Source organism: Diorhabda sublineata, chromosome 1, assembly GCF_026230105.1.
Source record: "Diorhabda sublineata isolate icDioSubl1.1 chromosome 1, icDioSubl1.1, whole genome shotgun sequence".
In the NCBI taxonomy this organism is placed as follows: Eukaryota; Metazoa; Arthropoda; class Insecta; order Coleoptera; family Chrysomelidae; genus Diorhabda; species Diorhabda sublineata.
In genome coordinates, this window is record NC_079474.1 from 7,393,360 (window position 1) to 7,417,661 (window position 24,302).

The 24,302-nt window shown below is 32.3% G+C and overlaps 1 protein-coding gene across 1 annotated transcript; it reads left to right on the top strand.

The window, feature by feature from the left end:
* Positions 1-311: 311 nt before the first annotated feature.
* Positions 312-23,950, top strand: LOC130442566 (dual specificity mitogen-activated protein kinase kinase 7-like). Its single transcript, XM_056776780.1, has 10 exons — positions 312-570; positions 1,156-1,415; positions 2,186-2,413; positions 4,134-4,313; positions 5,754-5,977; positions 7,451-7,606; positions 16,695-17,004; positions 18,522-18,789; positions 20,323-20,515; positions 20,573-23,950. The coding sequence occupies exons 1-10, from the start codon at positions 441-443 to the stop codon at positions 20,718-20,720; spliced, it is 2,097 nt and encodes a 698-aa protein (XP_056632758.1). The 5' UTR covers positions 312-440; the 3' UTR covers positions 20,721-23,950.
* Positions 23,951-24,302: the final 352 nt, after the last annotated feature.

A 24,302-nucleotide genomic window follows, 5' to 3' on the forward strand; every position in this document is an offset into this window, starting at 1 on the left:
AATATAATAATCCGAAACTTATTTTGAGAACCACAAGCAAATTTATGTCTTCCTATTAACAAAAATAACAAAGTAAACTTTCATCTGTTACTAATTAATAAGAATAAACTTATTTATTCTATTTCTGCCTGACGACTATTCTGTTCAATAGTTGGCTCTAGTAGCTTTCCTCGCTTAACTTTTGAGCTATTATCTCCAAGTATAGAAAATTCTATGTATTTGTAATACCAAGGAGCTTTGAAATGTTCTCAAAGAAAGTTGGCAAAAACTATTATTTTATTTTGGTAACCCTGCATTGTACTCAGATTGACAGTTGACGGTTGACGGGCCGAAATTGTCAAACAGTCCATTTCAGTTATGTCAGAAACTAAATATTTTTTGTTTTTTATTTAACAAAAGATTTCAGGTCATTCAAATATTCTTCCATTGAATACTAGGACATGTCTGAAGCGACTTCTAAAAAAATAGATGAATTACTTTACCGAATTAAAAACGAAGGAAGTCCCTCTAATTTAGGTATGAGTCGCTCTGGTACCGGGGGCCTACCCACTAGTCGGAGAGGTTTATCTCGTAAGTAATTGGATGAAAACTGAAATTAAAAATCAATTAATTCCACAATTAACCTACTTTGGTAAAAATATTGAACATCTTAGAATATGCATATTTAATTTCTATAAATTAGTTAATAAAGAATTACCAGAGGTTATAAAATCACAAAAGTGAAGGTTTTTACTGCAAATAAAATTTATGCAAGTACTTTAGGGTTTATAATCAATTGGTAACTGTTTCTTCAATGTTATCAGCTAGGCTCAATTTCAATCTAGTAGAAGATATTTTCACATATCTGGCGATAACACTGTTATTAATGACAGTTTTTGTTCTTTTCTATAATTTATAATCATTACAAATCAGTCCTAAATCAAGCATATATTATATAATTAAATATACATTTCATCAATATAATTGAATTTCAGGTTCATTTATAGAGACTAGGTACTTGTCCCTGCTATTGATGCATCTTGATTGAATTCTGTCTATGGTATTTTCCTCTATTATATAGTAGTTAAAATCACTTTTGTTAGCTCTGTATTTGAATATCAAGTTTACTTTTCTTTGTGTATTTAGCTATAATATTAATAGTAATTTGAATTTTAGTGGGACTAAATAGCAACAATGGAAGCCCTGTTATGACTAGACCAAGAAATCTGAATTTTAGTACTCGACAAAATGATGATTTAGAAACAGAAAAAAAACTCAAAGAAATAATGCAAATTAGTGGTGATTTAACAATAGATGGAGAATTGTACAAAACTGATATAAAGGATATGGAACATATAGAAGAATTGGGAAATGGTACATGTGGTCATGTAGTAAAAATGAGGCATAAACCTAGTAGAAGTATTATAGCAGTTAAGGTAAGGTCTTTGTGTGTCTATTTCACAATGTGGCTTCTAACATTTCAAATATTTCATTGAAGTATGGAAAAAAGAATGAATAAAAGACAAACTTCCCTTTTGCCCTTCTTTTAAAAATAAATTAAAAGAATATCTTACATTTTGCTTTTTTCACTACTCTCTTCTCTCTCTTGGTATTTATTTCGAAATTCTCTGTCTGACACTTCCTTACATTATGTTATTCTAATTTCTCGACAAAACTTTAATAAACAAATGCTTCCCAATAGTTTTCTATTAAATTTGATTTTAGCTGAATTTTTGACCTAAATTTTGGGTGCTATGAAACGTACTTCTTATCAATGTTCTCCATACTTTGCTCTTCTTATTACTTTCAGACTAACATACTTTTTTTCATTTCTATTTGTATTTATTTTATTATAGTTTTTGTTTACTTGATGATAATGCTTTGAGCACAAATTGAAAAATATAAACAGTTGATGTGAAACAAGTCAAACTAATCAAACCATGCAATTATGTGTGAGTTGTTTTGAAATTTCAGGGAAATTTTGTTTTTTAATCAAACAAAAGTAAAAAAAATCATTCCTAACTATAGAAATGATTCATATCTTAATTAAAGACTTAAAATCATTGCAAATTATATATTACAAATATAATATATTGAAGGTGCTTACTACAAATTATGTAAATTTCACTCATTTAGGATAGAAATCATGTTTTTGTTTAATGTATTCTATTAAAAAATGATGTGTACATAAATATTTTGTTTTCAGCAAATGAGACGGTCTGGTAATAGTGATGAAAATAAGAGGATTATAATGGACATAGAAGTAGTCTTAAAGTCACATGACTGTAAATATATAGTTCAATGTTTAGGATGTTTCATAACAGATTCTGAAGTCTGGATCTGTATGGAACTCATGGATACTTGCTTTGATAAATTGTTAAAGAGGTTTAAAGAACCAATTCCAGAAGAAGTATTAGGAAAAGTAACAGTTGCTGTAAGTATTTCCAACTCATTTTTTCTTACTAAAAATTCTCAAATTTTTTTCCATAAATAGTAAATATATCTTTATAACAGAGCTGTGCAGTACCTGAGTACTTAAAGTACTCAGTATCGTACTTATGGGTACTGAAGTACTCAGGCGCGACGTCGACACTCTAGACAAGAAGTCTCAGCAATTTTTAGCTTGTCTCTTGAACTCACTTGTCTTATCTCCTATTTTGTTTGGAAAGTGCATTCGTGATCATTGATCACTCGTCAGATAACAGATTCCAATAAAATTATTTGAAACCTAAATTTAAAATTATAAAATGTAAATATCCAAGTCATACCTTATTTAGTTCTTCATTATTCAGCGATATTAGTTTTTGCCACTGAAGTTACCATTATATTTTGACTATTCTATACTTTTGACTTTCTAATTTTTAACATTTTGTAATTTCAAATTTAGCTTTTAAGTAATTTCATTGAAATCTGTCAGATGATTATTTTTGGAAAGAAAAAAAATAATCTATACTCTTTTAGCCCGATAGGTGTATTAATTTTACTATTTACCTTATTTTCTATAAAAAGTTTCCAGTCTTTTCTACCTTGTGCCAAATTTTTCTCATCGACCTATCACCTTCCCTTATTTTTCAAGATTCTTCCTAGCGTGTTATCCCATGCTGCTTGTGGTCTTCCTTTTTCATCACATTTTACTTTCCCAAGTTTTTATAATTGGCACTGTGTGATCCATTTTTTCTAGGTGACCCCACCATTCTAGTTGTCTCCTTTCTATGTATTGTTGTATTGGTTCAACTTTTAAATCTTCTCTTAGATAAGTTTCTAAGTCTATTATTTCTAGTTACTCCTTTCAATATTCTAAGATATTTCATCTCTGCTACTCTTGTCTTTCTTTGCCAATGTCCAGTGAAAATTGGCCTGTAAACTCCTTTGAAGACTTTCATTACAGTTTTCTTTTTTGTTGATGAGTCCCATACTTAATGCGTAGTATATTTTATTCACCTCCTCTATTATATTGCTTAAATCTAAATACTGTCTTCCTATTTCTTCCAACATAATTTCTAGGTATTGGAAGCTATTTACATGTTCTATTAGTTAACCCTGACTAAATTTTTTTCCTTCAAGTTTGCCACTATCATAACTTTGGTTTTCTTTTTGTTCATTTTCATTCCGTTTTCTGACAATGTTTGGTTCCAGTTGTTTAAAGAAATATAATAAATCGAAACTTTCTTTAGTCTGTATCCGGTTTTGTGAATTAGTTTCTTGTCTCTTAACAGATTTAGAGGCGAGTCTCTGTATCATCATATATTAAAATTAAAATGTAAAGACCTAAACGGGGACGGACGGGGTAACATTGGATGGGTGGTTAGTGTTATTCTCGCTTAATTATATATACCATTACCAGTTACTTATTATAATTTCTTCTTATCGTGCTCACCTGTCTTTTAGTCTCTAATTAGAATTATTTTAAATAAGTACTAATACTCGTTCCTTATTTTTTCATGAGTACTCTCAAAAATTTGTTCGAGTACTTTTCATGGAAGTACTCTTACTCGAATACTCTTGAGTACTCATTATGAAGTACTCTTGATTACTTTAGCACAGTACTTTGCCCAGCTCTGCTTTATAAAGCGATAGTAGGAGATTGTTTTTATATTTTTTTTTATTTCAAAATTGAATAAAATATATTAAATTGAGCTATTTGTATATTTTAGACTGTGGAAGCTTTATCGTATTTGAAAGACAAACACGATGTTATGCATAGAGATGTAAAACCGTCAAATATTTTATTAGATACGAAAGGTAACGTAAAACTCTGTGATTTTGGTATCAGTGGAAGGCTAGTAGATTCCATGGCAAAAACAAGAAGTGCCGGATGTGCGGCATATATGGCTGTAAGTATGTAAAATATACAACTTGTTCTAATTAAAATTTCAATATAAATGCAAATAAATGTTTATATATATAAAAAAATAAGACATTGTATATAGGGTTATTTTGAAAGGGCTTTCATCTGTTCTATTATGATCTCAATGTCAGGATTAGCGAAAAAATTCCCTTTTAGCACATTTTTTATTTACGGAAAATCCTATAGAGATGAATCTGGCGAATAAGTCGGATTTGGACAAACTAATCTCAGCAGCTGAAAATTATTTAAGGTCAAATAATTGAACGGTCTTAGCCCACTTTCTGGTCTATTTCATTGTTTTCAGTACCCTTCTCAAATGGTCAATAGCCAGTTTGTAGATTGTTTGGGAAGTCATATTGGCTTTTCAGTCGCTTTTCAAACTTAAAAAGATATTTTGTGCATAATTCATTGTTCTGCATTCAAAATATCCCATAGGGGACCATTAGGGTGGACCAAAAAAGCTTTTTTTTTAGCTACTACGAAAATATCATTCAAGATAAAGAAAAAAAATTCTAGTAAAGTTTGAGCTCTTAATATCAATGTTTGGAGGTGTCATATTGTGATTTTTAATTTCCCATTTAAATTACATGAGAAATTTTTGTTTTTTGGAATTTTAATGTATTTGGACATTTTTGAAGTAGTTAAAAAAACCATCCATAAATTATGTCACACGAATTTTATGACGTTTGAAACCCTTCCGCGACTTTGTCGTATGTTGTCACATTTTTATAATCTCCCCCTCCTGATGTGAGGTCACACATTTTTTAAATTTGTACGTGCATTTAAAAATAATAATTTTCATTTTTTACATATACTTTTATTAAATAATATAATCAAATCTACATCCAATTATTCAGATAACCAAAAACACAAACTAGTTAAAAACATTAAACGACTAATTTAATTAGTAGTGGACATGGGACTTCATAAAACTCCCCCCCCCTGGCTTTTAGTACACATTGTCATATTTCAGTGATAACTTACCTTGCCATTAACATGTGATGTAATATGTGGATGACCCCTAGGAGGTTATTTTTGTCCCATTTCTCAAGGTGTTAGCACTACTTACCTACCACTAGCTTAATGTAATTTCTGGACATATCGAGAAGTTCCTCAGATTTCTTAGTTGATGAGGTTATGAATGTTTCGGATAGTCTTAGGTCTGGAGTGTTTCTTCAGTAAAACCCGAAAATCCTTTAGCTATCCATTCATTTTGTTGTAACATCTGATGAGGTCGCAGAGGGCTCTAATTCAAAAAATAAAGTCGTTTCCCAAATTACACGATTACCTTAACTAGGAAATAATTTCTATTTTATGTCTGCTTTTGCACATGTGAAAACCAATTTTTATAGGATCAGTGACGCCAACTGATGAACCGATGTTAAAGTTGAAATTTTGTTTGTAAGAATTTAATTTTTTTTCACAGCCTGAACGAATCGAGCCACCCGATCCTAAAAATCCCGATTATGATGTTAGAGCAGATGTTTGGTCCCTCGGCATTACCCTCGTAGAAATGGCGACGGGAGTGTTCCCGTATCAAGATTGCAAGACTGATTTTGAAATGCTTAGCAAAGTAATAGGACAGGCACCGCCAAGTCTACCGACTGATAAAGAATTTTCTCCTGAATTTAGAGACTTTGTAGCTTGTTGGTATGTTTTAATATTAATTTAGATATAATATGCCAATGGTTTCTTGAAAAATAAATTAAACGATGAGACTTTAAGGTTATTTAGCTATATTCTTTTATCTATATAATGGATTACATTATAAAATCATTGAACTAATACAAATTTCATTATAATTTTCAAAGTATAATTAGATATTTTTATTTATATAGCGTTTATATACTAAAACAAAACTAATAGACATAGTCATTATTTCAAAGGACCAAATGTTAAATTAATGATATTTTCAATATATATTTTAATTTTTTATTCTCAGCTCTTGTTATATTGAACACTAGGGCATTATTCCACAATCCACAAAAACAATCAGCGACTCAATCTAATCTGATTTGTGAGATGTTAGCAAAATTCTTAACAACCTCTGTGGTCCTTTAATATCATAACAGTATTCTTCAGAAAATCTACAATGTTCATCTAACATGAACTACCTACTTAGTAAATTAAATATAAGGGGACATTTTGGGGTGCGTAATTTTTTACAGCAACTAGTGATATACAGGGTATAAACCTCAGCAATAATTTAGATTCATTTTAGCAGCTATCAAAGCACTGAGCTCTTACATTCTAACATGTGAGGTGGCTAATAATATTTAACGAAATATACAGGATGTAGTTTGAGACCTGAGTTAGACAAGATTGAAGGAAATGAAGAGGCCAAGAATTCCACAAAAAATGAGCACAAACGCTGTATGAAAGTGCTTTTATTAGAAAGTTTTTTTGAATAAGAAGAACCTTAAAAGAGAAGTACTTGAAAACGCCTACTGAAAAGTTTCTATGGAATCTCAATACTACTAGATCCAAAAACATACCAGTCCTCAATAACTCCCTTACAAGGCACTTCTACAACAAGAAGCACCTAATGAGATTATGTCTAACGGAGAGTGAAAAACACAGATTATATATGGAGGAAGATGAAACTGCAGTTCACTTAGCTCTGGATTACCTCGGTCGCTGTTCATAAACATACTAGTCCTCAATAGGTTCCTTACAAGACACTTCCCATCAGGAAATAACTAATAACAGCCCCCTTGAAGCTAGCGAAGTTACCTGAGATCATAAGAACAACTTTGATGGGGGTTAAAACAACTACAAGGTTACAGTAAATCCTTTTGGTCACAGTACATTCCTCCATTCCACACTATAAAATAGAGTTATACATTACCCATTTTTTTTCTAGCCGCTTTGCTTATTGATTTTACAACGCCGCATAAGTGTTTTTTCTACATGCTATAGTTTTTTGGAATTTGTTGTAGCTATATCTTGTGACATTGATGGGTTGTCCCACTAAAATCGAGTAGAACAGTTAAGTTTGTAATTAAATTGGTTGAGGATTTTATATTTATATTCTCGTGTTTTCTAAAATACTCAGAATATGTATTATTGTGTCTTGGTTATCGAATATAAAATATTTAATTTACATTCATTGAATTTTTTCAGTTTAATAAAAGATCATAAACAAAGGCCCAAATACACATTATTGAAGAATCATCCATTTATGAAAAAATACGAAGAAATAAATAATGTGAATGTAGGCGAGTGGTATGTAAAATTGATCAAACAATCAGAAGAAATGACATACAGAGCGTCGCCTAGGTATGTTGCATGGTTAGTTTCAAGTTTTTACTACTTTTTTTTACAGTACTAATTTATATTCAATCAAGTATTTCCAATTTTTCATCAAATATCTCATAATGAAGTAACATTAAAATATTTTCTTGTCTAATTAAAATGAAGAAATAACAATTAAGGTCCATTGTAAATAGATTTTGTCAGTACTAACAAAATATCTTTTTTATTTAATATTTTCTAACTGATTAATATATTTGAAGTGAGTTCTATGCGATTGTGTGTGATTTCTCTATTTTAACTAATATTTGTTGGTTTTTTTTGTTGTCATAGTTTTTCTTCAGTTTCTTGAATCTTTGTGTGGTGCATTTTAAAGAGTCATGAAGACTTAAAAACTTAACCGACAGTTTCAATTAAGTTGGAATTCCTAGAACTATTGGTGATATGCCTACCTTCAAATATCCACATTGATGTTATTTATCATCCAATCAATTACACCCTTCAAAGTACTTTCTATTTCTGAAGTACTCCCGAGAGTACTTTGGGATTGTCTTCGATGCATTCGTCGCATTGGTTCCTCAACCGTTTCCTTGTCATCAAACTGATGTTCTTGGAGTATCGAACCCACCTTCAAATATCTGTATTGTTATTCTTCATTACAAGATCAATTACATCCTTCAATTGATCAGTGGTGTTTCCACTTCCTGAATTAGTGAGTTTTAGAAATTGTCTTGAATGCATTGATTTCCACCGTCTTCTTGTTATCTAATTGGTATCCTTTGTTATTTTCCATATCCTTTTACATATGAAATATTTCCCAATAGTACTGAGCCTACCTTTAAATATTTGCATGTATTTGTTTCAACCTTTTTCTTGTTATCTAACTGCCATCTTTGTTAATTTGACATATTTGATTAGTGGTGTATTCACTTTCTGAACCAGTCGGTTTTAGTAATTGCTCTTCATTGCATTGGTCACATTGATTTAAACCGTTTCCATGTAATTGGTTTTCTTTGAGTGGTATTTGATTTGAGAAAAAGCGAAAAACCCGCGTTGGGACTGAAGGGAGGCTGATGGAAATGTACGACTTGGTTTGCTAAAAAATCCTGCAGTAGATTCCATGTCTACACTATCACATCTTCTTCTTGGAACGGCTAATTACCGCTTATCCAAAAATGTTGCTATTTTCTTCTAACGGCATCACATAACTATTCAAAGAAAAACTTTGCTTTGACTTTCACGTGCCTTTTTTATCTTGGGAACTCCGAATGTTTCCGCAGTAAAGATTATTTTTTTGTTTCTGGATAATAACCGTAAAAAATTGATGCAAATTAGTTGATTTAATTATTAATAATAGAAAAATGTGACGAACAAAGAAAGATACTGTAAATTAACGCTGAAGAACGGACAATTCTCTCGTTGACTGAGCTAGGTCCAAACTCTTTAGAGATTACTTAAAAATTTTGACACAGGATGATATGAAGTTAGGTACGATACTGTTGGAAGAAACGTCATTTGATGTAAATTGATTATTTTGTTTCTAAATGCAATAATTATTGAGTGTAATAGAATCCCTTCACATTATATTGATCATACTTTAATACTTATATTGAATAAAATTTTACTTTTAACTTGCAACACATTTTAATTCAATTTAGTTTGTTTTTCTCGCTTTCTAGAACATCGTAGTATTTTTATGTTTGTGATTTTTAGATGGACGAAAACTGCATCCTGTAGGTTTGTATGTTGAGATTTTTTTGTTAATTTGGTTCTAATATGATGACCTTTAACAAACGCTACATAACACTACTTATTAGAAATGGTTTTAATTGAACTTACAAGCATGAATTCAATTTTGAAACCATTCCTTATTGAACATTATTTAACAAAATTCTTCGCAAGATGGAAGTATGATTGGAAAATATCCAAATCAATTACCTTTGATGTACCGCAAATGATGTACAATAGGATTTGGGGTGGATATTTGCTTCAGTCTCCCTATTAGAATTAAAAATTGAAGATGTGAGATTATTCGAGTCAGTCAAATAAATTAAGTGAATATCATAAAAATTGTCATTTGATAAAAGGCAAAATATATGTCTTGCAATTTGGTCTTTAGTTTCATTGTGCATTAGAAATTTACTAAAAGTATTATACGCAACTTTCTTTACAAAAAATTTGATAGGAGCTAACATACGCGGCATATTATTATTATTTAAATACTGAAGTACAAGGTGCGACAGTAAATCCTGCATTTTTGAAATGGCTAACGATATGTAGAATATGGGCGAGGCGGGTTGCCAAAATTAACGTTATATTGCCTGCCAGAAGCAGACAGGTCTTTCTGAAGGATCTTGACATCAGATTTACATCTTCACCCGTACAAACAAACAAAGTGGTTCAGGTATTGAACATAAACGATTTTGCTGCCCAACGGCAATACTGCAAAACGTTTTTGGAAATGGTGGAAGAAAATAAGCAGCTTGTTCACAACCTCTGAGTTAGTGACGAGGCACATTCTCATCTCTCTGAACAAACAAAACTTCATCAAAACCCTCATCAACTTTATCAACAACCTCTCCACTCTGCCAAATAAAAAAAGTTTGATGTGCGATGCTCTGCTCGGAAATGTTATGATTATTCTTCATTTCTCAACTTCGTCAATATACAGTGAATGATCAAACCTTATTTCAACTAGATGGAGGCACATAGCCCATGTCAACATGAATATTGTTGATAAGAGTTTCGCGCATATGTGATATATCTAAACGAGGATATTCCTTGGTTTCCCCGTTTACCCGACCTCACACCGTGTGATTTTTTTGCGGGGATTCCTGAAAAATGAAGTGTACAAAGACCGACTTCTTACAGTTGAAGAACTCAATTACATTTATTTTTCGTCTATGCTTTTTAATACACAATAAGATTATAACAATAAAATTTTGAAAAATGCATCCGTTTATTTTTCATAGCCATTTGATAAACGCAGAAATGAGTGCTGCGCCCTGTATATTATTATTATTTATACATTATTGTTTCTATTAGTATAAGAACGTCAGAATACAAGAATTTTAGAAAAGCTGATGCTTTAATATGTCTTTAGCTATGCATGTTCGAACACTGTGCGATCTGCATGATTGGAAGTAGAAGAGGCAAACACAAGTAAAGTGGTATATAACAGACGAATCAAGCAAAAATATTAGGTAAAACAGAGGACATGTATATGCCAAAATGTGCAGAATAAAGAGCTTGCCCCAAACGCTCTTTACATTTGTATAAATACCATAAGTTTCCGGCCTAACAAAGAAGCAAAACATTTTTTTCCTTTCATAATTTTAATTTTTCTACATTTTTAAGTCTATACAGTCAATCCTGCGATGCTCTAATCTTTTTAAACCTTCCAAATAATACTTGCCTTTTTCCTTTTCAAAGTAGGCGTTTACATAAACAAAAACGTCCCCGTCTGATGAAAATCTGTCTTGAATGTGAAACTTTACGATTAGAAAACTGGAAAAAGTCACTGGGGACTTTATCTGGTCAATACGGTGGGTGATCAACCAATTCGAAGTGCAATTCGTGGATTTTAGCCGTTGTTATTCTAGAAGTGTGAATTGTCCTGAAAGCACTTTCTTTTTCTTGAAATAGTCGCTTTTTGCAATTTCTTCCTTTATCCTATCTTAATACTCTTCTGTTACTGTTTAACCTCTTTGAAGATAGTCGATGAATACAATCCAATGACTATCCCAAAAAACGGTCGCCATCACTTTTCTAGTACGTAAAACCGTTTTTGCCTTTATCGGAGCAGGCTCAAACCTTGTCCATTAGCCCCAGGAATATTCATTCGAATGTGCTTTTGGTTCAAAGTAAACAAACACTGGTTGTCACAGTCTTTGGCTCTCTCGAACGCTCGTCGTCAGTCAAGCTCAAATGGTGTGACGTCTCCTTAAACAGTATCTCTAACTCATCTTCCATTTGCATAGAAGTATTGCCTTTCAAAAACAAATATATTTTCGATTTTCAGAAAAATTTTCATAATTACTTACTTATACGGTGATCAAGCAGTCAAAAATAGAATTTTAGTGAGAATCTCTTCAACACATGCACAAATGTATTTCTCAACTGGTTGAGGTCGTAAACTTTGTATCAAAAACTTGTGACATGAATGCAACTGAAGTTGAGCTTCTTTATTTTTCACCAAAATTCTTCTCTTCTTTTACCTATCCACTATTATTGGATGTTGTCGATGTTTCGTAAACTTCTCTAACCGCCGCTGTGTTCTTAAGCCAAGACATTTACTTTCTTCACTCTTCATTTACCATCTATCCTACCTTTAAAGAGTTGAAATACGGTACTTTGGGCCTCTGAGTATGTAATCCAAATAGACTGTTTTCATTCTTTTTATATTCAGAAGAATTTCCCTGTATTTTTCCATTTTTTTTAGAATCGCTGCATTTGTCACTTTGTCAGTCCATGATACTAAAATGGAATTTCCAGAACCGTTGGTGATATTAATACTGAACACACTATTTACCTTACCACTACACCAACACTCACAATTACATTATCTGACGCACTTTTCGATAATCTAGCTATCGTCTTCACAGAATGAAGTGTAAACAGTGTGTTCAGAAGTCCATGGTACTCCTAGCATTCGACCATAGGTCCACATTTCAATTTATTCATCTTTGATCAAAATGACTTTGTTGTAAAATTAATTTTGCTATGTTTTATGTTTATTATTTAAAATGATATTTACTTTTGAACAAAAACATTCTTATGAGGAATGTGGAAGATTCGCAAGAAAGACTTGACAATGTTTCAAACCATAAATATGCCTTGGAATTAATTTATCAGTACAGTGGTTCCGTTACTAATAAAAAACGAAATAATCATCTGCGCAACAAAACTTTTGGACACTTGTACTAAAGAACCATCACTAAGCAAAGTGGCACGTCAACCAGACATCTTTCATGATTCAGTATGAAAAGCATTACAATCAAAGAAATGTTACTCTCATCAAATGCAAATTTCTCATCAATTTTTTTGACGACGATTTTGACAAAAGGAATGAAATTTGTGATACAATTAAAACCAGAATATTGTACAACATGCTTGCTGTATTGATAAATGTTTCTTCTAAGGGGCGTCCCTAAAAAATAATTGATACCTCATTGCAACATGAAATTTTTAAAAATTGACTATAACAGATTATATAGTTAACAATTGGACCTTATCCTTACCGATATTAAAGCGATCATGAGACTTGACCTCTCTATCTGAGCTGGAAATTCTGGAACCGTTGGTGATATTCATACTGAACACACTGTTTACACTGCCATTACACTAACACTCACAATTACACTGTCTGACGCGCGCTTCGATAATCAAGTTATCGTCTTATATAGACTGAAATAAACAGTTTACCTGAAGACGATAACTTGGTTATCGAAACCCACGCCAGGCAGTATAATTGTGAGTGTTGGTGTAGTGGTAGTGTAACAAACTGTTCAGCTTGACCTGTTTCTAAATTCATAGGACAAAATTCAGAGGGTGATCGCTTGTATGAAATTAAGATGGATTTTTCCTATAACAAGTTTCCTCAGGCCACGCCTTTCCGAGATATAACCCTTAAAAGGTTTTTTTTTCTAAACGTGTATGGAAATTCATGATATGTAAACTAAATTAATATATTTTGGCTAGAGGTGGTTATTACATTTTACATCTTTATTGTTTTCCACTCAAATAATTATAAATTTTCGTGTTTATTTTTTTCTGTGTAGCTATTGATTTTGGGGAAAAAAATTTAAGAATAAAAATATTTTTAAGTAAAACAAGGATTTTAAGTTATAATTTTACCTACCCACCTTAATTTCTCACAAGGATACACATCCCGAATTTTGTTACATGGATATAGAAACACCCTATATATACTAAATTTTCCCTCCTCTCGGGAAAAACTGCAGAAAAAAACATTTCTATGAGAAATTTCACGTTCAATTCTTAACTAATAAACTATAGAGTGTACGCCATTTGTCCCCAACCATCTCAATACTATGAAAAATAAATAATGTAAAATTGTTAAAATTTGCATCCATTTGTATGGATCTTGAAGTATTGGGTTTTTAAAGTAGTAAATGTTTAAATAAGGACAACGGACCTATTCCTTACAGTCTACTTTATAGTTTATTAGTTGAGGGATGAATGTGGAATTTTCCCCCAAAAAAATTAGTATAATTAGGTAGGTAAAGTTTTAGTTTGCCTGTGTTATACATATTATGCATTTCATAATATATATAATTTAATAACCATGCTGGGTTGAAATAGTTCCCCCTCTTCACGAGTACTATGAGTCAACTTTGATTAAAATTACAATCGATAGAGGGAGACAGTCAGGCATCGACCTTAGCATTAATTATTGTTATATCAACTAATAGTGCTAAAAGGTGTAGTAAAAAATTGAGTGAATAGAGTGTATTATCCATCGTTAAATTGTTAACGAAGGGCTCAATGTTCAGTTTTTTCTAAAATTCTAAAATTTCAGCTAAGTTAGAAACTTCAAATTCAGTAATTTTTTACCTTACTTTACTTTACTATTTACTATTTTACTTTACCTTACTTTATTTTATTTAAAAACTTTTTTTCTAGAGGAAGTTTTATGAAATAAAATAAACAGCATAATTTATATTTTTTCAATAAAATGAATGGAAAACAGTAAATGATACATTTAAAATGCTAGCATTGACCTAGATACATGAATGTAGCCTACCTGCTGCGGTTTACCCTATACGTTCAAAGATTTCAGGTAAATTTCTTATGGTGTTTCACGCTATTTGAATACGACTCTTCAAATCGTTAATATTAACTATGGGTGTTGGTAGACTAATGATTTAAGGTGAATCGATAAAAAGAAATCATAAGGATTTAACTCTTGAGATCGAGGAGACCAAAGTAGTAGCCATTGAGTGCGATGTCTTCAAGTAGTTCAGAGAGATCATTGTCGTGAAAACTGTTGTAAGAAATTCCAATTAAGTTATCCCCCAATTTATGATTTTTGAAAAATGTGCCTCGTCCGAAAACAATACATCAATTGAAAATTGAGTATTTTGTCGCTTTTCGTGTTTTAACGTGTTGACAATTGTTCTAGAGCTTGTTACCGAGTGAGCATCAATTTCATCTCAAATTGCTTGTTCTACCATTATATTTCTAACTATTCGGAAACGACTAGTTTCTTGTTAACTTTCCAGTTTCGGATAAGTTTGTGAATACGTACAAATACGGAATGATGAGGCGTCATTCGTTGGGGATATTTTTCAGCATAAAGACGTCTAGCTTGTGGAGAATTTCCATTTGCCATATCATACATAAAATGGTTGTTAATTTCACTGTTTGGATACATGATGCAATGCACTTTGATTGGTAGTATAGTGTTTATTTTTTTTTTCTGCAGCTATTGGTTTTGTGCGTATGCGATAACGTCTTTCTCTGATGAAAATCTCTCTCCTGCAAATGAAATTTAGGTAACAGGAAAAAGTTGCTGCTAGATCTGATGAATACAGTGGGTGGTCAACCAATTCGAATTTTAGCGATTATCAAAGTATGAGAATAGAAAAACATTTTTATTTTCTGAAAATAAGACTCTTTTTTTTCAAAATCTTCCTTTTCGTTTTCGAGCAATGATACGTTCAGAGTAGGTTCACTCTTTGCAATCTACTGTTTTGTCTGATTTTTCGTTTCAATTATGAATCGATATGAAAAATCCGACTCATTTTGCTTAAACCGCTGGGGTTAATGCTCGGATAATGTTGATTTGATTTCACTTTTGATCTAAAGTAGGAAAACACGGTACTTAACATGCGGATTGCTTTTGCATGCATCACTTTACAGTCAGTTTATGGCATATGCGTTCTTTTTATATGCAGATATCCCTTTCTATCTCTCTAACCTTAAAGTTCAATTTTAAAAAAACTTTTACTCTTCCGCCCGCGCTAACTCCCTAAAGTAATATTAATAAACTCCTACGTTTGCGCCTGCGCTGACGCTCTCATTAGCGTTACATTTGACTTCACGTTGGCTGGACGTTGGGACGAAGGCGCCAACGCGGGCGCAAACTTAGAAGTTTCTAAATTAGCCTTTAATTGCGTTCAGCATAAATTGAAACAGATTTATAAATTTTGAAGTCGAATCTCGCGTTCCAGCGCATAGCCAATGATACATGATTACTCTTTTTTTATAATTTTGTAGTTCTCTTCTTCGTTTTCTAGCCCCATTTATTAGACGAACTTTGAATTGTCGATGTCGTTCCCATCAAATAACATTTCCATGGAAAAGTACAAATATCACTAGGATAGAAACAATATTAACAAATCTAAGAAATGCTGATACTTGAAACAAAATAAACAGAGCGAAATTTTTTTTCTATCATGCAAGTAAAATGTAAATTTTGTGGTTATGTGAAATAACATTTCTGATTGGTTCAAATAGTGCTAGCCAATTTAATTCCCAACGCAAAATGGAAGTCAACAACTTTATAGTTTCCAAAGCGAGCTAGAGCGTCAGTAGGAGTTTATAAATCCAACTTAATTCGCCGGTCATTCAATACCATTCGACTAACTTTTTCGATGATATCGCAGTTCTTGGCCGTTCCAAATACCAATTGTCAATTATGCTGGTATTTTACGGTCGAAAATGATGGTGCAGTGGTGTATTGCTTTCCAAAAACAAATATTTAATGACAGCTCAATTTGAACAAAAATCTTCACCACTCACTTCTACGATTGTTAAACAGAAACTAAGCGTCCAAAATGAAATGTTAGTGTGCGCATGCACAAATATATTTCTCGACCTCAAGTTAAAAAATCCCTTGGAGTACAATATTCCACCCCAATTCCACTTTTGAATGGACTCTGAAGGTCTCTTATTCAAAGTTCCATTTTTAGTTCATTTGTGTAAAATATAGTAGTTGTTAGAATAGTCAAAGTACCATTTTTAGTTCATTTGTGTAAAATATAGTACCTAGTTGTTAGAATAGAAGATATGAAGTATTGATATTCATTCATAAGTTTTGATATAAATTCATATATATGGAAATTTTATTGGAACATTTTGTTTTTTTCAGACAAAATTCTACAACCCACTCAATTCGTCAGTTTTTCACCGGTCGTCAACCTTCACAAATTCAACTACCTCCTTCAACCGTAAATTCACACGGCGTATCGAATGGAAAAATTTCACCTCCTAGTCATACAAGGCCCGCATCATCTCCATCGGATAAAAAAGTTCCTCATATGTCTCGGTACAATTATTTTAGAAGAGAAAATCCTTCGCAAGAATCATTGGTTCAATCATCCAAAAATGATACCCCTTTTCAACTGAACAAAAATAACGTAGAATCAATGAAAGAACAACTCGAAAATAAATTGGAGCAGGTGAGAAAATTTGTTCTTTGTGTAAATTTAATAATGAATAATTATCTAAATACTGAATATCTAGTGTTTTACTGACATATTTTCATCGTTTCAAACTTTTGTTGACGTTTAAGTATAAATTGATTCAATATTGATGGATATGGTGACAAATACAGGGTTATTCTAAATTATGGGTCCATCATCATTCTTAAAAATTCGTATTCACTAAATACAAATGCTACATGAATAATTTTTATACCAATGAAAAGGAGAGGTTTTAAAGTTTTTTTTAATGTTTTACAAGTGTAGGAAGGCGGTGATGGTTCCAGAAGCGGCCGCTAGAGTTCTCGCTGCAATAGGCTGCCATTCTCTGTTACTACCAGTTGTGAATGAGATGGCGACTGTGGAGCACAAAGTGTTCTGTGTTATTGAGTTGGCAAAAAGTGAGCTGCAAATTGTAATACGGCGGGCATTTCGTGCTGAATTTGGTATTAAACCATCAACTAGAAAAGGCATTACTCGTTGGTTTAATCAATTTTAAGAGACTGGAAGTGTGTGTAAAGGAAAAAGCTCAGACCGCGTGTGTCAGAAGATGATGTCAGACGAATAGAAAACAATTTTGTTCGCAGTCCAAGTGAGTCTACCAATTGAACTAGTAGAGAACTTGGAATACCCCAACCAACTGTATGGAGAGTTCTGAGATGGCTTTTGCTATACAAGCCCTACAGTTTAGAACTCGTGCAGGCTCTCAACCCTAATGACAAAAAGAAGCTATCGCGTAGGCGTTTGCCGTGCAGCAGCTGAAAGCCACATTGAACACTTGTAATACATAAAAAAAAAACTTTGAAACTTCCTCTTCCTCTGAAAATGACGGCGATTTTAGAAACGGATGTCAAAATCTTAATGATATTCTCAATATTTCGATACTTTCTACAATATACATTAAACCTTAATTTTCATTGTAAAAACTTTCATTCTGGGTTCGAAATGTTTAAAAATAATCTATACTAGAGGCTTGTTTACTAGTTAAGTTTCCGAATCGTGGAAAATAAACGGTAATACAATTGGCTTGAGGTATCAAAGTGAACCTCGACCACGGTCTTACATAAAGGCCTTGAAACAAGGGTAGCGAAGGTGATTCATTTCACGGTCCAGACGCATACTTAACTCACTCTGTTGCCGGCCAAGTCGGCGCTGTGATCGAGGGATATATAATAAGTGCATACGCAATTCAGCTTAACAGTACTAAATTGTATTATTGTTCATATTATTTCTATAAGTAATGAATTGTTAAGAATAAAAGTAGTTAATATAACACATAATATGTAAAAGTAGTTTACGATGTATCCATCCCTAGATAGCAGTGCTGGGCCATGGCTATTTGGCAATAAGAACCACGCCGCTCTGTAGAAATTGTTTTCGGTTTCAAGACCAGTATGTAAGACCATAACCACGACCAATCTATATCAAGATTGCCCGCACTAATCTAAAATATCAATAGTAACTAGATTTGTTGACAATAGTTTGTTTATATTTAGACGAATGCAGGATCTCCATTAGTCTTATCTTCTAATACCCGTCGACTTTTGGAAAGTTCTTCAAGTTCATCAAATGCTCCTTATCGACATCGAAGGGTAGCCAGTGAAACGAGATGGCGTTCTCCTAGTGCTTCACCTCTTCCGCTCAGAACACAATTTCAAGTGGAAGAGCCACATTACAACTGCGGAAATACTAGTCCTATAATACTCCAGAGATTTTATCACCAACAAAAACAGCAACAAATGTTCAGGGAGGCTGAAGAATCAGGTATGTAGAAAACACAATTCGTTTTTTGCAAACATTTTGAAAATTTTTCTTATGGGAGGTATTGACAGTATCAGTTGCATGTATGGATGTTTAACTGCTTAAAAAGTAATTTTCAATAAAAATAGACCTAAGATCAAGGCAATTTATCAATATGAACATATAAAAAAAGATGTCCCCTATTCTTGCTGCAGCATTGGGATTCAGGTTGTGGCCTTCCAAAGATCATCTTCTATTTCAGACGATCTCAGTGTAATGAAATTCCGTAGTGTCTCACACTTCGAGAATAGAGATTTCGTCCTCTCCGTAGCAGAGTCTGCACGTTGCATTCTCGGCTAAACCTAGCGTCTTCGGGTGTCTATTGATGTGGCAATGTCGCGACTCCTGTTCAACAGATCTTATTTTGTTATATATTCCTTGGAGTAACTACCTCATTGTCTTGTGTTTTGTCTTTTATCCTGTAGCCGATTCCACAATCCATACTTTATCGAGTCTGTCGAATATTTAATTTTCCTCGACTGCTGTCTGTCCTGGAACCCATTGGAGGATAACTTTATTTTTTTGTTTAGTTCATTTAACTTGTCCAAGTATTATCAAACAAGATTGGATGGGAGTTGCACTGGAGTTCAAAACACTATACTTGTTGTATTGCCCAAGCTTTCAGATTGTTTGGTTTTGAGCCCGTACACCCCTATTTCAGTTCTGAATGCTTAGAGCTATCCGTGTAACATTTGATGGTGTTGGTGTAATTATAACTATACCAACAATAAAAACTACTATGATAGCATTTTATGCAAATGACACTGCTATATTAGAATTTTACATTAACCTAAATAAAATTCAGTAATGGCAATTGTGTATCAAAGCTAATGAGAAAAAAGAGATGCTGAATATCTCAGGGTGCACTTTGATCTAGAAAAAACCAATATACGCTAAAGAAAACTTAAAGTAAGAAATAATCTTTGGATATAAAGAACAATCAATCAATTCCAACATCACCATCCTGTAAAGGCTCCAGAACAAGGTTTTGCATACCATCCTAGACATTTCTTACTACAAACGTAATGAAGTGATTCTACACAATATCTCTGTATAGTCCACCTTGTAAACCAAACATCTATAAAGTGTGTGTTATAATTAGGGAGTATCATCAATACATACTAATGTGGTAGCTAGTCAGTTATTCGAGTATGAAGTTAACTGAAGCGTCTACTTTCATCAGACCTAACTGAAGGATCCGTACAGCCCAAAATAATATAAATTTGAGACATAATTTAAGATTTAGATGATAACGTTACTGTTGAAATTCACAACAAATACTTGTTGTCCAATTGGCAGTTTTTTTTCATTTCTGAGTTATGGTATAGGATGTCAAAATCAGAAACGGAATATCTTCATTTTAAAATAAATATTTTTTAGAAGAGGCAGTGCTATCTAAAACCAAAAAATCATTTTCACTTACATTTTTTTTTCATATATAGATATGATATATAGATATTTCATAGATATATCATTGTTGTATTTTCATTGTTTTAGGAAAGAAACGTTTCGCCTCTTACATAAAATTGCAACTTGGTGGAGACCGTAGCGGTAGATCCTCAAGGCACCAAAGTCCAGAACCCCCTCCTCGGCTTAATAGGCACCCTAATGCTGATAACCAAAGTCCCTTAACACTACGTAGAAATTTCTTAGAAAATAATTCTCTTAATTCTCCTAGTCTATCACGAAGGTTAGTGATTTATAAAATATCGAATTTGTTTTTATGATAATTAAGATTCTCTCACAGGTACGTATCACCAACACCACCGGTGCCTCCTCCTCGGAGGCTTTCAGAGAGTTCTTCAGTACCTGGATCCCCTCAACACTTACGTGCACGCTTCCACTACACTCCCGAGCCACAAAGAAGGCCTTTCAAAAATGATGAAGTCTCATAACAGTAAACTAATTCGCCTCCAAGAAAGGAGGAACATCATAGGAAACTGTTTCATTGAAATTTCGGCTAATACACAAAAAAGAATATTATTTTTAAGGGGATAATAATTTTGGTTAGTATCAGTGTAAAATCTGGAACCAAAAACCTGATAGGAGTACATTAGGAATCAGCGTGTACTCCTTATCTTTAATTTATGAGAATATCTTTTCAAAAAGTCAAAATATACTGTAAATCGCATTTTTATTATACGTAACATTAGTAATATCAATTCCAAAGATACAAACCTCACGCGCTTCAAATAGAAAAATAAAAATTATTCTCCAATTTTTCAATACAAAAGCTTAGGTGCTTCAGAATGAATAGCAGGGATTTAAATCATGATATTTATTGCATTAAACTAAAACTTATAATTAATACAACGAATGAAAGAGCAACTCGAACATTTCTCATGAAACCTACAAGTATTTAATAAGAGCACACTGTCATATTGATTTCATCACATTGTTGTGTCAAAATGGATAAACAACAGTTTTTTTCTTTTGGCGCTTGTTTCAACACTATAATGACTATTTCGGGATTTCTAGGGGAATTGAAAACCGGGAAAAAACTGGAATTTCGCAGTGCCGGGAATTTTCAGTAATTTTGAATGAGCCAACCAGACGTAGCAATTTGGTGTTGATGTCGTTCAAAAACCTTTCGACTAATCTCAAAAATAGCGTCATCCAATTGAAAATTTGTTCAAAGACAAAGACTTCCAAAAGAGAAATGTTTTAAAACCGTGGAAAAGTCTTTGGATAATAAACTACTATTGGCTAAACTGGCATTCTTTCAGTCTTTATCCGAACCATGCCTTAAAAATTTACAAAGTGAATGGCCCCTAATCCATTTATTTATGGAGACCGAAATTCTTCAAAGAGCTCCTATTTATAAAGTAGACATTTTCAATAAAGATTCCAAAGGTTTATTCCGCAACCTCAAAAAATATATCGATTTGGAGTATGACACAAGAGAAAAAATGCATTGGAGACAAAGATAAAGACATATTGATCTTTCGAAAGGATTGTAAAAACTGTTTGATATATACGGTTTCCAACCTTTTGGGAAAAATGCCTTTAATATTCAAATTAACTAAAACAATAAGTTTCCTTAATCTGAATGAGACTCGCAACGATCCAGAACAATCCGTGCAACTGATATCTGAAGTATTTTACATTTTGTTGACTGCAAACAGATTCAACGCCAATACAATGGAAGAATCTGATCCCTCTAAATAAGATGAAAAACTATTCCAGATATGATAGAGTATAGAGCTATTGTAGACATCCTAACTGTTGAATATTATCGGCGCTTGTACCCCACATTTGAATTCTACATACCAGTAAATGATGCTTAGTTTCCCTTTTCACTATAATACAAGTTTTTACTTCAGTAGTTCGTTTTCCGGTTAAAAATAATGCTTATCAACACACGAAACAATTTTTTTCTTCAGTATTTGAAAAATTCGGGCGTTGTTCACTATTAGAAAAAATTAACTCAAAATTTGATAGCTTTCGTCTGAAAAATGGTGCTTCGAGGATAAATAATAAAAAATCTAATCTCTATCTGCCCGACCAGTCAAAAAGATTGAGATCTGGTAATCTTGGTGGCTATTCAATTACACCTATCCATCTTTCTAGACATATAAAATTGAGATACTCCCGAACGGATCTTGTGAAATAAATAGGTGCACCATCTTATTGAATGTGACATTAGCATCTACAGGATGAGTAGACTAAAGCAAGTTGCGGCACTAAGTCTTTATTGGAAGTCAAATATTATCTATCCTATAACTTGATTTCCGACAAACCTTGCCCAAACATTAACTATGCGTACGAGTGTGGTCTTTTTTATTTCAGCGTGAATACTCATCTCTTGAAGACTGATAATTTTGTCGCTTAACTTTACCATTTAACATAAACGTAGATTCTTTGTACATCTGACTGTATGTTGTGTGTAGTTGATCCATATTTTCTTCACAAAACTGCAGTCTTATATCAAGATCATCTTTCAATAAGTCCTGGAAGAATATAAGTTTGTCGGGATGCAATTTTATGTTCTTTAAGAGATATCAAGATTTTATTGAAACAATAGTAGTATATTTGTTTTGATATCTTCACTTTGGGCAGTTTGTTGGTGAGTAATTAACACTCTTGCAATTTGTAAAAATTAAAACAAATATGACGTCATATTTCTAAGTTGGGAAACTCTGTATACATTATAATCTTATTTAAAAAATTGCGGTTGGAATTACTGGGATTATTTAAAAAAATGATATAAACCTATTGAATTTATTCCCAATTACAGACTCATAGTGTATGTTCGAGATGAATTAAAAAAATGAAGTTTGCATTTAATATGCGATTCAGTCTGTATATATCTAATTTTGTGAAATTATTTTGATGAAAGTTGATTCAGTGTAATTTTTGTAAAAATCATTTTTATTTCTCTATTTGTATCATACTAAAAGGAGGGACGTCAATTTATAATGAAAACCCTGGTACAAACATACATTATAAATGGTGCTTTTTTGGACTCTGGCAGCATTTTGCGAGATTATCATATTTTTCTAATTATGCAAAGTAATAGAATTAACTTCAAGGGGGCAAAAAAGACCTTCTTGGAAAATAAATTTTAGGATAGATTTTTTAATATTCTCAGCACATTTTCCTCGTCGACAACTTCAAAGGTAGTTTTTGATTTTCTCGCAAATAATTTTCTATAAAATTTTGGTTATTCATTTGGTGCAAAACGTTGGTTGATAATGAGAGTATAGTTCGGATTTTATTATAATATTTAAATTGACATTAAAGTGATAGTTAATATAAAGTAGTGATTTTTTTGTTGTAATCAATAATGTGAATATTGAGAGTTTGTAAATTTACTCCTTGCTAAACTGAATTCTGATCATGAACTTTTTATTTTATTTATTCTATTTAATTTCGTTCGTTATCTAAAGTTCCGAAAAGGCTGACTGACTGTTAATGACCTTTTGTTTTTGTTACTTATTTTGTTACTGTTACTTAATTATATTTTTGTCATATCTACTAAATATCTGGTATGTTCAAATAGATTTTGTGAAAGATTTATATCTTCAGGAGAAGGGAGATTTAAATACTTTTCTAATTTACTATTGAAATACACAATGTTTCTCAATTGTTTAACCAATAAATATCAATAAAATGTAAGGAAGTACGTTTTTTGTATATTTAACCTGTAATCTATTTGTTTAGAATGGAAAGCAAATAAATCAATGACGAATTCTAGTTTTGACTAGATATTTCTAGTGAAGGCATGTTGTAAAAACATATACGAAGTTGTATGCTGTCATTTTTGCTTTTCGATGGTCTAATACCAATATCCTGTATCTGACATTTTTGGTGCGTCGACATGTTGGGATATTCTTGAATCTACTGCAAAACACCGTATCGTTATTTCCTTTCCCACTATATAACAATTAGTTTAGTTTAATACCCCATATTGTGTCATTTGGCACATTCGTATCTGTTAATATTTTTGTAACCTAGTTTATCTCGCCGGTGAAGAA

Bases quoted from the DNA above. Each gene is read 5' to 3' on its own strand.
- LOC130442566 (XM_056776780.1), top strand. From the start codon at position 441: ATGTCTGAAGCGACTTCTAAAAAAATAGATGAATTACTTTACCGAATT. The intron at 571-1,155 runs GTAAGTAATTGG...TTTGAATTTTAG, and splicing joins TAGTCGGAGAGGTTTATCTC to TGGGACTAAATAGCAACAAT. The intron at 17,005-18,521 runs GTGAGAAAATTT...GTTTATATTTAG, and splicing joins TCGAAAATAAATTGGAGCAG to ACGAATGCAGGATCTCCATT.